General features: G+C 41.8%; 1 protein-coding gene across 1 annotated transcript in view; it reads right to left on the bottom strand.

The window, feature by feature from the left end:
* The window catches only part of TBCA (tubulin folding cofactor A), an 89,456-nt gene that overhangs the window by 27,742 nt on the left and 45,871 nt on the right, over positions 1–15,843 (bottom strand). The window contains exon 2 of the mRNA XM_073623885.1: positions 5,202–5,307. Coding sequence (XP_073479986.1) covers positions 5,202–5,307 — 106 coding nt within the window. The remainder of the gene's footprint in view (positions 1–5,201; positions 5,308–15,843) is intronic.

The raw sequence follows: 15,843 nt of genomic DNA, 5'->3' as shown, positions 1-15,843 counted from the left end.
GATCAAGGAGAGGGCGCAAATCTCTTCTATTTTGTAGAGTGATGGGCGATAGATCTTGAAAGATTTTTATTTCTGAGCCTTGGCATGATAGGTTGCGACGATCTCTGGACCTGCAAAGGATTTCTTCTTTCAGCTTGAAATTAACTAGGCAGCATACCACATCTCTGGGAGGATCTGTGTCTCTGCCCCTGGGTCGGCGTTCACATTCAATGGGGGGTCTCAGGGGGTCTGCCTAATAGATCGTTAAATACAGCTATGGTTGCCTGGGCAAGTTGGGTATGATCGATTGTCTCTGGCATGCCTCTTACCCGTATGTTGTGCCATCTGCCACGATTGTCCAGGTCTTCCATGTATCTGTATAGATCTCTGAGCTAGACAGAGTGCGCTTGGGATGAAGTCTGGAGCCGATGGATGGCATTCTCATTGTGTGCTGTTGATTCCTCTATGTTCTCCATACGGACCGTCATGGACTGGATGTCCCTCCTTAGGTCCGTGATTGCTGATGCCAAAGTGGCTTTAATGTCCTCTGCCACTGATCTCAGGTCCCCTATGTTTAAGGGCTGCTCTGTCGCCATGTGAGGTGTGGGCGAGTGCATCTGGTGTCTGCCAGAGGGGCTGAGGCTGAAGGAGTGCGCTGTGGAGGAGTAGGCCTGAGATGAAGCCGGGGCCTCGCGTGATTGCGTCCGGAATATCTCCAGTATACTGCGGCTCGCTTGGGAATCGGGTCTCCGCGGGGAACGGGATGGGTTCCCCTTAGATTTCCCCATGTTTGCGCTGTGAATGGCTCTGCTAGGCTTAGAAAAATACCTCTGAGGACCGGAGCGCAGGGATCAGGCGTCCATCAGAGTCCGGCACCAAACCACGCCCCCCAAGGTTTCTTTTTTATCTTCATATCCTTACTAGGAAGATTCACCCTATTTATCCTGGTGTCCTTTTTCACTGGGATTGAAAGTGAGGGATCTCACTTTCCCCGATCTCTGACTGAAACACCGATGACTTTAAACCACTTTCTACTCTATCCAAAAAGGTTTTGGCCCTAGAAATGAGCCCCAGCTAGAGGTTTAAAGAGCTTCTGTATCCTTTCACTTCCTTTCTGACCATTGTGCACAAACAAAATGACTGTCCCTAGATTTTCTTCTATGGTGCCCAAGCTTTCTGCCTTGTCTCTGAAAATTGCCTTCTAGCTCAATCAAAGCATCAGCATCATCCGTAAATGTATTTAAATATAGGTTAAACCCTCACCTGGCTATATGGCACTTGAGGACAAATAAGTACCCTCTTCCTTCAGTAAGGAGCTCTGATACAAACAGCTATTACCCTACAGGGTATATATATATATATATATATATATATATATATATATATATATATATATATATATATATATATATATATATATATATATATATATATATATATACATACACACACACACACACATATTATATATATATATATACACATATATATATATATATATATATATATATATATATATATATATATATATATATACATACTGTGCTCTGGGTCCGATGGGAAAAGCTTATTATAAGACCCCTTTCACACTGAGGGCGTTTTGCAGGCGCTATAGTGTTAAAAATAGCGCCTGCAAAACGCCCTAAAACAGCTGCTCGATGTACTCCAGTGTGAAAGCCCGTGGGCTTTCACACTGGAACTGTGCGCTGGCAGGGTATCAGAAAAAGTCCTGCCAGCAGCTTCTTTGGAGCGGTGAACTCGCTGCTCCTCCACTGCTGCTCCCCATTGAAATCAATGGGGCAGCGCTGCGAAGTTCCGGTGGCATTTTGCGGGCGGATTTAACCCCTTTTCGGCCGCTAGCGGGGGGTTTAAAACCGCCCCGCTAGCGGGCGAATAGCGCCGCTAAAACCACAGTAAAGCGGCGCTAAAAATAGTGCCGCTTTACCGCTGACGTCCTAGGCGGCGCAGAGGTTCAATATTGATATTTTTCAAATAACACAGGGCTCCAGTTCTGTCATCCCTATGTGAAACTGTCACTACTCACTGTATGGGCGCAAAGGGAACAACCTATTATTCCTTTGGCACTCGATGCAGAAGCAGATCTAGCACCTGTGTAAAAAATCTCAAAACTGTGATAGGGTGCCTGTCTATGGAAGGAAGCCTAATGAACAGCGACTGCAGTGTCAGCACCCACAGACTAGTTTGTACTTACTGTAACAGCACAGCATGAAGCAAAATTGATGCCTCTGTGATAGCTTGTGTGTAAATCCTATCCTAGGAGAAATCAGAACATCCCTCCGCACTCCCAAGATCCCCCCCACACGCACTACACAAACAGAACCTAATAAAGATGGTAAACACATATTTTATTTTAATTATTTGAGGATGTCCATGAAAAATGAATGCAAACAATTAAAGCCTTTGTACTGAGAACTTATATATGATGAACAAGGTTCAATAGCTTGGTATGATTTCAAAATGGTTGTACACCTCAAACATGGAATATGAAGAGAGAAAGATGCCCCAAAGAGGATATTATGGGCAGAAAACCAGCACAGGATCAAAGTATGGTAAATACAAAAACAGATAAATAAATATATAAATTTTATTCAGTATACAAAAATAGCACAAAAATAACAAATAACATTCCTAAAATCATTAAATAGCAAATGAAGAACAGGAGTATTGCACAATACTACACGCTGCAGCAAAAAACACTTCTGAAAACTGGGGGACAGAGACCAAAAGCATTGAGACCCAACATGTTTCGGAGAGCATAAAAAGATAAATTTCCTTTTAGGACACTATATTTCCTTCTTTAGGGGTTCAAATAAAGCATGCTGTTGTGTTTCTAACAAAAAAGAAAACATATATATGCATATATATGTTTTCTTTTTTGTTAGAAACACAACAGCACAACACAAATCGTACTATTGGTTTAGGCTATATGTGACAGTATGTTATAAATTGATGTTCTGTCTTGAATTGCTAAGCTTGTATCAATAAGCAGAAAGCTGTGAAAGTAAAAAACAGCAAATTAATCTCTGTTCCATTGAGTTATAATTTGATAGAATAAGATTTGATAAAGGTATAATAATAATAACTCAAATTGTAAAAACACTTACATGTTTTTTTTTTGTAAATAATTAGAAAAGTGCAAATACAGTGCCTTGAAAAAGCATTCATACCCCTTGAAAATGTTCCACAATTTGTCATGTTACAACCAAAAACGCAAATGTATTTCATTGGGATTTTATGTAATAGACCAACAGAAAGTGGCACATACCTGTGAAGTGGAAGGAAAATAAATGGTTTTCAAATTTTTTTACAAATAAAAGATCTGAAAAGTGTGACGTGCACTTGTATTCAGCCCCCCCTGAGTCAATACTTTGTAGAACCACCTTTCACTGCAATTACAGCTGCAATACTTTTTGGGGATGTCTCTACCAGCTTTACACATCTAGAGAGAGTGACATTTTTGCCCATTCTTCTTTGGAGAATAGCTCAAGCTCTGTCAGATTGGATGGAGAGCGTCTGAACAGCAATTTTCAAGTCTTGCCACAAAATCTTAATTGGATTTAGGTCTAGACTTTGACTGGGCCATTCTAACACATGAATATGCTTTGATCTAAGCCATTCCATTGTAGCGCTGGCTGTATGTTTAGGGTGTTTGTCCTGCTGGAAGGTGAACCTTCATCCCAGTCTTTTGCAGATTGCCTTGTATTTGGCTCCATCCATCTTCCCACCAACTCTGACCAGCCTCCCTGTCCCTGCTGAAGAAAAGCATCCCCACAACATGATGCTGCCTTCACCATGTTTCTAGGTGTGGATGGTGTATTCAGGGTGATGCGCAGTGTTAGTTTTCTGCCACAAACACACAGAGTTGAGCTGTTAGGTCAAAGGGTTAAATTTTGGTCTCATCTGACCAGATCACCTTCTACCATGTTTGCTGTGTCCCCCACGTCTTCTCGCAAAAACAGAACGTCTTATGGCTCTCTTCTTGCCACTCTTCCATAAAGGCCAGATTTGTGGATTGCATGACTAATAGTTGTCCTGTGGACAGATTCTCCCACCTGAGCTGTGGATCTTTGCAGCTCCTCCAGAGTTACCATGGGCCCCTTGGCTGCTTCTCCCATTAATGCTCTCCTTGCCTGGCCTGTCTGTTTAGGTGGATGGCCATGTCTTGGTAGGTTTGCAGTTGTGCCACATACTCTTTCCATTTTTGGATGATGGATTGAACGGTACTCCGTGAGATGTTTAAAGCTTCGGATATTTTTTTTATAACTTAACCCTGCTTTAAACTTCTCTATAAATTTATCCCTGACCTGTCTGGTGTGTTACTTGGCATTCATGATGCTGTTTGTTCACTAGCAAATCTCTGGGGGCTTCACAGAACACCTGTATTTATACTGAGAATAAATTATAAACAGGTGGACTCTATTTACTAATTAGGTGACTTCTGAAGACAATTGGTTCCACTAGATTTTAGTTAGGACTATCAGAGTAAAGTTAGCCTATCCTAGTAAAATATACAGTTAAGTTTTGACATGACAAAACGTGGACTGTATTGTTCACAAATATACCTCTGAGTATAAACGTTTCATAAAATAAAGAACTGGAACAGTAACAGTGCAGTTAGAATGGTAAGGGTGGGTTCATGCTGCCAGCAGAGAAATAAATAGTGATTACAGCTGGGAAGTAGTTGCATGTGTTTTTTTACAACGTAAAGCTCAGTTTCCTCCTTCTTTTCCCTAAACTTTAATGGAATGTCACTTTGTGACATTCCATAAATTTCTATGTATTGCAGCTCAGCTGGCATGCATAGAAACACATGAACATGCAGATAGTTGCGGGGCAGCGTGGAAAAATGCAATGTGCGCATTCTTCCACACCATTATTGCTCCACATTGTGGAAGTGCAAACGGGGCACACAGGAAACCATTGTTTTCAGTGTGCCCTTGTGGAGAGATGCATTTTCCTTCCACAGAAAAAAGCAGCTCTCTGCTATAGTGTGAACCGGCTGCCCTAAGGCTGGGGAAGTCGCCCCATGCTTAGCGCAAGATTAGAACACCACCATATTTCCCAAATTTCATGGAATTTTTGGGGATAGTTTCTTTTCTTTTATCTATAACTTTTTCATAAGGTATAATATGGTCAACCATGAATTTTCAGTGGGATACAATAGTAAAAAGCCATTAAGTTCTAGTATTCCAAATACTTGCCTGCTTTTTAAGGACATATTCATCTTCTCCTGCAGTCTTCATCCGTTCTACCTTTTCTTCTTGCTGTTTGGCTTCTTTTTCATACATAACTTTATCTTTATACAATCTGTAAACGAGAGGGGCACTTATTACATTTTATGTAAAGAACACTGCATTGAGAGTAAACTGCCCACGTGAAGCCCACCTTTACAAGATATGTGTGAAATGCTTCTGCAACTTTGCTCTTTTAAGACGGTAAAAATAACAAAGGAAAGGATGCCTACTAAGTAAACTATAAATTAGTGCAACATTTAAAGCCTGTTGTAGACGGCCTTTCCTTCAAGGTAGAACTATCATCAAATTATTAAATCACACAAGTAATGTAGGCTGCCCATAACAGTGAGACCTGGCTCTCTGTTTCTCCAAAGCCCCAGGAGCACTTTGCAAATAACAATATTGTAGGTTTTGCCATTTAGTTTTGTAATGGCATTTTCTTAGACAGGGAGACAACGCTCCTTTTTCTGCAGCTAAAAGGATAAGTTCACTTTAGTAATAAAAAATAATAAATGCACATTTTTTGCAGGTAAAAATACGTACATTTTTTTTTCCTTAGGAGCCTGCAGAGCATTGAACCCTTGATCAGCAGATTGCGGGTGCAATGTCAGGCTCCTGCAGACTCTTTTTGCATTTGTCTGCGCGTACCTCCCATATGGGAAGACAATTACCGAAGAGCAGGAAGAATCATTGAACTACAAGGGCGCTCACCAGCCCCCTTACAGTTCATTACACACTACAAGCTGTCGCTCTTCAGAGGGCCAACAAGCCTTTATGGAAGCAGAGTTCCTCCTCCCCTTCCAAATACAGAACCTAACTTCTACATTACACAACACAGAGGAAAATTTCAGAACGACATAAATGAACTGGTTATACTTTAAAACCACAGACAAAGAATGTCACAAACACTTGGACCTGAGGGATAAAGCCAGATAGCTAAGATGCAATTCATCAGACCCTCCCACACAGCCTAGCATCCCTAGAACCATTACCCTTTCTAGCTATCTAATCTCTATATGTAGATATGTAGATAGATTTTATATATATATATATATATATATATATATATATATATATATATATATATATATATATATATATATATATATATATATATATATATATATATATATATATATATTTATATTATATCAGTGATGGCGAACCACAGCTAGCAAGCCAAGCCCTCTGTCGGCACGCCAGGGGAATCCCCCAGCCAGGCAGTGACTTGCACTGACGATGCAGGCACGGAGGAGTCGGCTACCTTCCTTGCATCGGCGCCTTTTGAATGCAGAGGCCGGGCGTGACGTCATAACATCGCGCCCAGCCTCCGAACGATCAGAGACTCCGGCGATCATCTGGTCCACCAGAAATCTCTACGGTAAACATCCAGGGCCAGCGGATCCGGTCTCCGACTCACAGATAGAACACGTCCCCTCTCATCACCTGTAAGAACGATCAAGCGGCCGAACACCCACTATGATCGTTCTTATGGTATAGGGAATCACCTGTTGAAAAAGCCGATATCTGAATGATGTATGTAGCTGCAGACATCATTCAGATATACACACTCAAATTCAAGGATGTCATATTATAGCTGGCAGGCGGGAAGTGGTTAATATATACTACCTTCAAGGGTGCAGCACTCTCCACTTCAATACATTAAGTGCATAGATTAATATATAAAGTTTATCAGTGATAAAAATAATATTAATAAAATACAACATACACACATACTTTAAAAAAAAAAAATATACATATATATATATATATATATATATATATACACATATACATATATATATATATATATATATATATATATATATATATATATATATATATATATAGTGGCGTCCACCCAAGCAGGTGAGGAGATACCCTATAGGTGGGGTGAAGGGCACTGTGGTGAACAAAAGGTCGATACATACAGGATTGTTTTTGATGTATGGGTTTACACGATTTACGGACATATATATTTTTATGGACTGGCACTGAAAGATGGACTCACTTTGAGATTTATATATATATATATCACATACATAAAAGAGAGAGAGAGAGAGAAAGAAATATTATTTTAATCACCGATTAACTTTATATACTAATCTATGTACTTAACGCATTGATGGAGAGCGCTGCACCCTTGAAGGTAGTACACTATCCTTTCTAGACACCGATCCCTCAGGGAGCAGTAATATTCCGGACATCTCCCTGGAGTGGACCAACCCACACTCACTATCCACTCCCCCCAAACCTTCCCTATACTCAGGCCTGCCTTAAAGTGAATGTAAACTATCACCTTGTAAAACAACCCATTCAGTTTAAAATAGAAATGAAAGGCAAAACATTTTTGTATAAAAATACATTATAAATACATTTTTTCTCTTTTTTATAAGTGATCACATCCCCTCTGTTCTCAGCGGCATAAGAGCTGAGGGGAGGAGAAGCAGCAGCACACTAAGCTTCCCAGTAAATGGCTGTGCAGGGGGGGGGGGGTGACAAGACAAGTCTAATCCTTTGAGGAGAGCACACTAAGTTCCCAGCACAGCTAGAGAACTGACCAAGGTGTGCTCTCCTGCTTAGTGTGGTTGGTTTTTAATAGGAGTGCAGAGGGACTGGCAGGAACACCAGGGATTTCACATAAAGGATGCAATACGAAGAGAACAGGATACTTTCTCATACAAGTACTTGGTACAGCACGTACATATCAGGAATATGAAGTGTTGGGGTAACAAACACTTTAACCCGCCCTATAAACATTTTTCAATTTAGGACTTCATCTCCTCTTATACTTAGTGGTTGGTTCGACACCCATGTTGGGTTTATAAATTGATGTAAAAAGATTCCGTTTGTATGCTATTTTTTTTTTCTTTCCAATCAGTTTTTGTGATGGAACTGACAACGCTCGTGTGAAAGGACCCCAACTGTTACAAATACAGAAAGGAAAGTTGGATTGAATGAGTATTTTCATCAACTGCTCTGACTATCCAGCCGACTGGCTCAAGTGAAGGCACCCAACCCGAGATGAAGCTCTTTTCTTTCTCACAAGGTCAACATCAAATGAACATGATATGTCTGAATGCACAAAACTAAAGCTGACAAGGCTTCATTGTTAATATCACATCTCTACTCCAAAATAAAACAAATAAGAACAAAAATAAATACAAAACCAGACGATTCCTGCTTATAAGATCATGAAGAAATGACTACTGGCAGACAGAATGACCTGACACAACTGGACGACCATTTGAGAAAAAATTATTTTACGCCCTGTTAAATCAGTCAAGTTTCTTCCATTAGAGTTCGATCACTGGCAATGGAAGTTTATGCCTCCTCAAATCTGAGAAAGACATTCAGGAGATAGTAGAGAGAATTCACAATGATGGACTGACACTTAACCATCGAAAGACTTTAGGGGCCTCTTATGTAACAAAAAAGCCAAGCTAAAATACAAAAATAATACACTATTCAGATCATTGTGACCAGGGTTTGTTGTGCATGTTTTCTTGCAGCAAGTATAGCAAGTTTAATGGGAAATTACAGAGACAGCAAATTGACAATGAAGACATGATCATTAACCCAAATTTCATAAGTCAATCTGGAAAAATATAAAAAAAGGTCAATTAAATACAAGAGAACATTTAATGTTTATTGAACTTCTCCTATGAGCAAGTTCTGTGTCAGCATATGAATTTATTGACTTCTTGTGCTGGTTCTTCCTCTCCAACTTTGAGCTCTGCTGTACAGGGACTTTTAAAGAGACTAATGCTAAGACAATACAAGGCCTTGATTGGGGTTAACTTAACGTTAACTAAGGGTTAATAAAAGGTTAATAGGAATATATTTTATGTAAAAAAAAAAAAAAAAAAGAAATTGTAAAGTTTCTTTAGGCCAGGGCTTGATAAATTTGCTTTGAATCTAGGAGCTAGCTAAAAAAAAAAAAAAATAAAAAAAAACTTAGGAGCCAGTTTGTGCACGTGTGTGGCAATATTTAACATGTGTATGGCAAATCGACGTTCTCATGCGTAGGCGCCCCAACGCATGTTTACATTTCTACATGCGTATATGTGTGGGGGTGCCTCAAAAGTTTTATTGGGGGGGGGGGGATTTTTCATGCTTTTCTTAATTGCTAAAAATTTTTTTAAGTCCCCTATGTGATGATTATTTGGTGACAGGTTCTCTTGAATTTTAAATGCAATATTCCCAACGCACACATTCCTGTATTCAAGAATCGGTGCCGAAGCGACCAATGGCTGGAACAGTGTATAGTCAAAGGAAGCAATGTCACCAGCACACCAGGATCTCCAAAATAGGGTTCAAAACTTTAATCAGCGATCACATAATTACAGATTTCTGCTTTAAATTATGTGATCATTGATTAAAGTTTTGGACCCAATTTTGGAGATCCTGGTGGCTAGGTTCTCTTGAATGGGACATGCAGGGTCCTTCAGACCCTGCATGTCTCCCCCGCGCTCCACTGAGTGTAATGGCCAGAAAAACTGTCAACGGGGACCCGGAAGTTACGTCATATACGTTGCTTCTAGGTCAGGAACAAGATGGGGAGGAGAATGGATGTGACCGCTCTCCTCCCTTCCCTCTACCCTGCGGCACCCATTATGCCGGTCCCGGGCCCGCAGATGGGCAAGCAGAGCGCAGGGTGACTTTACCCTCAGAGCCACCTGAATGCTTCCACCTGACAAGTGAGCACTGCTGATTGCCCACAGCAGGGCTAAATGTAGAAGAAAACTACCTGCCCAGTGCCGGTAACTGCATGTCCTGGTATTGGGCGATATAAATATGTACCCCTGCAACAGTGAATGGGCTGACAAAAGGCACAGGCGCCAGGATGCAACTTCAACTTCTGCTGTGTACTACAAATCAATTACCAGGTTTTGGTTTGACAGTCAGTTAATTTCTGGTAATAGTGGAAGGAGGGGGAGAGAAGCTGGACACAAAAAAAGAGATGCATCTTGGGGAAAAAAAACAAAAAACTGTTGGGGTTTTATTTAGGACATTTCTTCAACTGGTTAAATTATTCTGAGAATACATTAGTAAAATACCTGTTTGGTGTGCATACCCCAGTTATAGGCCTACAGTAAGTCACCAGAAGTCATGGATGATGTCCATTTTAGCAAGAGCTCTAGATCAGGGGTCTCAAATTACCGGCCCGCGGACGGGTTACAAATGGCCCACAGGTAGGGCCGATCCTGGGTGAGTGGCAGTGGATGGGATCTTTCTTTCTGTCTCCACTCCCCCGCATGTTTCTGCAGCCCAGCGCGCACAACACAGGAGAGCAGAGCGGAGGGAGGATCCACCCATTGCCCCGCCCATCTGTTCTGGCAAGAAATGCCCCCAGCGAATAGTGCCCGGGCTGAAGGCGCATGCGCCGTACGTAATATCCCAACAGCTGATTTATACCATCAGCTGTTGTGATGGTGCAGGCACACAATAGCCGTCAGAATTTATTTTTCTGTCAGAGAGTGCTCCGCGCTCACCCACGCTCCAGTGGCGAGTTCATGCCCATGATGGGCGGATTTCTACACGTTGTGGGCGGATTTATAGGCACTTGGGGGGGAATTACATGGCCAGTGCTGCAAAACTTTGTGATGGCCGGATTTCTAGATTTCTTGTGGGCACTTTGGGGCGGAATTAGATGGCCAGTGCTGCAAAAAAATAAAACTTTGTGATGTTCCGCCCCAAAGTGCCAATTAATGCGCCCACAAGAAATGTAGAAATCCGCCCATTACAAAGTTTTGTTTTGCAGCACTGGCCATGTAATTCCGCCCCCAAGTGCCCATAAATCCGCCCACAACATGTAGAAATCCGCCCATCATGGTCATGAACTCGCCACGGGAGACGGCACCTGCACACAATAGGCGACTGAAGACATTTTTCAGTCAGATTGTGCCGAGGCACGTTCATGTAGGTGAGGGGCGGAATTTAACATGAAGAGGGCAGATGTTTTCATTGATGGCCAGTGCTGATCTAACATGAAGGGGGTGGATGTTTTCATTGATGGCCAGTGCTGATCTAACATGAAGGGGGCGGATGTTTTCAAGGATGGCCACTGCTGCAAAGATGGAGGCAGAATTTTAAACATTTAGCTAGCTAAATAGGCCCTCCAGGAAGAATAGCAGATAAAGTTTTGTTTAGGCATTGTTAAAAATTCTGCTCCCATCTTTGCAGCACTGGCCATCATTGAAAACATCCGCGCCCTTTATGTTAAATTCCGCCCCTCACCTACATGAACACTCCTCGGCAGCGCGAGGCACAATCTGACTGAAAAATGTCTTCAGACGGCTATTGTGCGCAGGCCCCGTCTCGCCAACAGAACAGCCGATCGTAAAATCAGCTGTTGTGCTATTATGTACGGCGCATGCACAGTTCATCCCGGGCACTATTCGATAGCGGGCACTTCGACAGAACACTGGCCCCGGATCCAGGGTCCTGCTACCACCTCAGGACAGAAGATTGTGGTGTTCTCAGGGTGCCCTGCCACTAGGCCTGTGATAAAGGCAGGACCTGACAGGAGGAGAGGACTCTGTAAGCAGAAGATCAGGCCACCAGCTGACTGCCAGGAGGAGAGGTAAGTGTGCCATCACACAGTGGCTGAGCAAAGTCCTTAGTTGCGTGACTGGGGTTGAAATTTGTGAAGAGGGGGTATTGTGTGGGGGGGGTTTAATATTGCGTCCACTGACACCAGTGCTGGGGGTTAATATTGCATCCGCTGACACCAGTGCTGGGGGTTAATATTGCGTCCGCTGACACCAGTGCTGGGGGAAAGGACAGTTTGCATGCGGCCCCCATTGGATGTGAAAATTTGTCCTGTGGCCCTCAGATAATTTGAGTTTGAGACCCCTGCTCTAGATGCAAATCAACAGCATTGGGCTTAATGGAAGCACCGAATATTGTGCATGAGATCTCTGAACTATGAGCAGTACTGAAATACTATCAATGTGTAAGGACAGCTAAGAGAGCCACAGGTATTTTGGCAAGTCCAGTAACACTACAAAAATATGCGCTCTCACCTTTTCTTTATACATATCGTGGCCAGTCCAACAACCCCTTTAGAGAGCTGCCTCTACTTCAGAATTATAAACTGCCTTCAGAATTGGGTCCAGCACTTCCCCAATAATTCTATGCTTGTATGCAGTTTGCAGCCAGAAGAGCCTGCACTGGGTGAATGACAAACACAGCGATTGTCGGTGGAGGGGTTCACACTTCCTGTGACAATTAGGCATACAATAAAGTATACGAGGAAAACTCAAGCAGGCCCTACAATAAGTTTAAAAAACTTTAAAGCAGAATTAGATTTACAAAAGAAAAATGACTGACAGGTATGATTTTTATGACAGCGGATACCCTATTGGTAATCCCTTCTCCCTGCCTGTCAGTTTGTTTACAATGAGCCACTCATGAGCACCTCAGCATACATTTATGGTATGGCTCTGTGCCATGACAATGTGACACCTGTGCATATGTGCAAGAGTTATGTCATAGCAACCCAGCCAATCAAGTGGCTGCAGAGTCAGAACCCAAAGAAAGAGCAAGAGAAGATGGCACTGCTTCCAACAAATGGAAGTACTGAAAGCACAGAGCTGGAAAGGATCACAAGCCATGTTAGTCTGCCAAATTGTGGTGTGCGTAGTATTACAACAAAAACACAAAACAAAACACCTGTAAGGCAATTGATTAATGTGCTAGTATGCATGGCATACTAGCACATTATGGAATACTTTGCTTAGACGGAAACCCTCCTGTGGCACCTGTTCACCACTGAAAGGAATATCATCTTCCCATGGTCTTTCTTCCAGGTTCATGCTCTTTGGCTGTGCGATTGGCCAGAAACACGATGACCTCACTCCCTCGGTTTCAGCACGAAGTTCTGGGAAGGTATGCCAGACCATCAGAGTGCACATCTCCTAAATGGTGCATGCTTAGGAGATATTCATTTTACCTACAGATAAGCCTCATTATGGGCTTACCTGAAGGTAAAACTAACAAAGCGGACTTTACTCCGCTTTAAAGTACAAGTCCACCTTTCAGTAACATGTTACATCTATATTAAGGGTGTATCAGGTAACTTGTTACAAAAGCACCTGCCCTGACCCCAATATCCAGTTATGACAGCAGGCGGGGGTGGGGGGGAATCCTCTCACCACATTCACCATCACAATTCAAAAGCAGCAAGGCCGTGCAAGGTTATGCCCACACAGGCATGTCCATTCATTCACAGAGTTCTGTGAATGAACTACAAGTACTATCTGCCACAGCGGCAGATGACTTGTAGTTCTCAATGAACTGTGAGAGTGCTGGTGAGCAGTCTTGTAGTGTTCATCAATCCTCCAGGAAAAGGAGTAAAGGCCGACATGTACGGGAAGACAGCTGTACCAAGAGTATGCAGAAGCCTAGCATTGCACCCACGATCTGCTGATCACTGGTACAAATCTTTACAGGCTCCTTTAAAAAAAAAAATAATACATGCACATTTTTTTGCAAGTGAACTTAACACAAGACATCAAGTACAGGTAATGTTTTCAGGATTTCATTCAATTGCACGAATGCTTTTAAATCAATGTCAATGGCTTGGTATTTATGACAGCTATTTTATCCAAGGGGGGACCTGGAGACTGAGCTTGGGAACCACTGATCTGACATTATAAAGGAACAAATAAAATTGCAAAACATTTACATATCTGGTCCATAAAAAATTACCATCTTATCACCCTTCATTTTTTTTTTAAACACCATTAGATTATGTTAAACAGTCTTTATCTGTTGCACCATTTGAGAAAGGTCAGGAAGGGAGCACAAGCATAGGTTACACCGTCAAAACAATTTGTCTCATCTGTGGCCAGCTTTACATTATTAGCACATATTATTGTATTGAATGCTTACAAAAGTTACCAGGCCTACCTTTGCCAAACATCCTATTTATCCTTTAAGGATCTAAGCTCAACCTGTGCCCAGAAAGCATGTACTGCATTTTAGGTATATATATTTTTATGTGATATGACAGTAGAACAATATAGCACAATTTTTGCAGGAAAAGACAGAAGAGTAGAATGATAATAACAGCTCAGTCTCCTTTATTACTACAAAGAGATTGCTTGCTGCAATCACAACCTTATATTTAGCATCTGTCATATCTAAAGGCAATTGCAGTTCATTGTAGCTGCTGGGAACCTTTTTCTTGGATGGATCTGGATACTCAATTCTCTTATTTCCAGCAAATGGAGAGTAGAATCCATTAGCCTATCACTTTGTCTTATGTGTCAGAGCATTTTCCACAAGAATCAAAACACTGGCAACGCAAGAAGCCTGTAAGAAAGGCACATTCTCTATGACAGAAGGGAATAAATGAATAGAGTGCTCCACTCAAAATATGACACGGTCTTTCATAATAAGGAGATCTGTAATCAACAGTGAGAAAAAGCACAAAATAGCAAATACAACATAAACTTCACAAGATAGCATCAAGCATAAATTGACAAACATTTTATATCAGCAATGCAGCAACAAACATATATGGCAAGGGAGCTGAATTTCCACAATGTCCCTTCAGAAAAGTTGTGAACACAAAGAGGAAATGTAAACTTTTTATTTTGAATCCACTACAGAACAAAATATACAATGCAAACCAGATTTATTGGCACACATGGACAAAGTGTATTTCAACTTTTGCAGTCAAATTTGAGAACCCTCCATTATGTTTGTTGTGTGTTCTCATTCACACAGTATACCAAACATTAGTAAAAAATGTTCTTACCTTTCTATTGTTTCTTCAAGGTCTATAAATAGGATTCTATAGGCAGCTTGGTTTTAGGGGACTTTTTTTTTTTTTTAAGAAGTGTATTAACTTGAATCAAGGAATAGGGGGTCACATCTACCCCAGGACTACTTGTTTTATGTCCTCCAGACAGGCTAGTGACAATGAGGGTTATTTACTAAAGGTAAATCCACTTTGCACTACAAGTACACTTAGAAGTGCAGTCGCTGTAGATCCGAGGGGGACATGCAAGGAAAATTAAAAAACAGCACTTTTGCTTGCACATGATTGGATTATAAAATCAGCAAAGCTACCCCTCAGATTTAAAGCGACTGCATTTCCAAGTGCACTTCACAGCCGGGGCATGCACTACGCATGCGCGAGACGTGCTACGAGTGGCCAGGCAATCTTCTGGGACCCATGACGTGTCCCAGAGGATTGCAGGGAGGGAGGAGAAGTGAACTTCCTTTCAGTGCCACGGCACCAGGAAAGGAAGTGAGAGCTGGGTACCTGTGAAAACTAGGTACCCGCCCCCCCCTCCAAAAAAATTACATGCCAAATGTGGCATTACAGGGGGTCATGAGTACTTAAAGAAAAAGTTCAATTTTTGGGTGGAACTCCGCTTTAACATTTTCAAAAGCAGTTACATTCCCGGCATGCGTGGAATAACAACTAACACATTGGTTGTGCTCTCAACCAAACTGTCAAACCATCCAATAGCTAGTGTCATAACTGATCACATGTGCAGCACCATGGCAGTTGAAGAATAAACAGAGGCCAAGATGGCAGCTTGGCTGAAAACAATAGAAGGGTTTATTTCCACTTTAGACCCCTTTCACA

Source organism: Aquarana catesbeiana, linkage group LG01 (genome assembly GCF_042186555.1).
Source record: "Aquarana catesbeiana isolate 2022-GZ linkage group LG01, ASM4218655v1, whole genome shotgun sequence".
NCBI lineage: Eukaryota > Metazoa > Chordata > Amphibia > Anura > Ranidae > Aquarana > Aquarana catesbeiana.
This window is presented reverse-complemented; position numbering and strand designations above follow the sequence as displayed.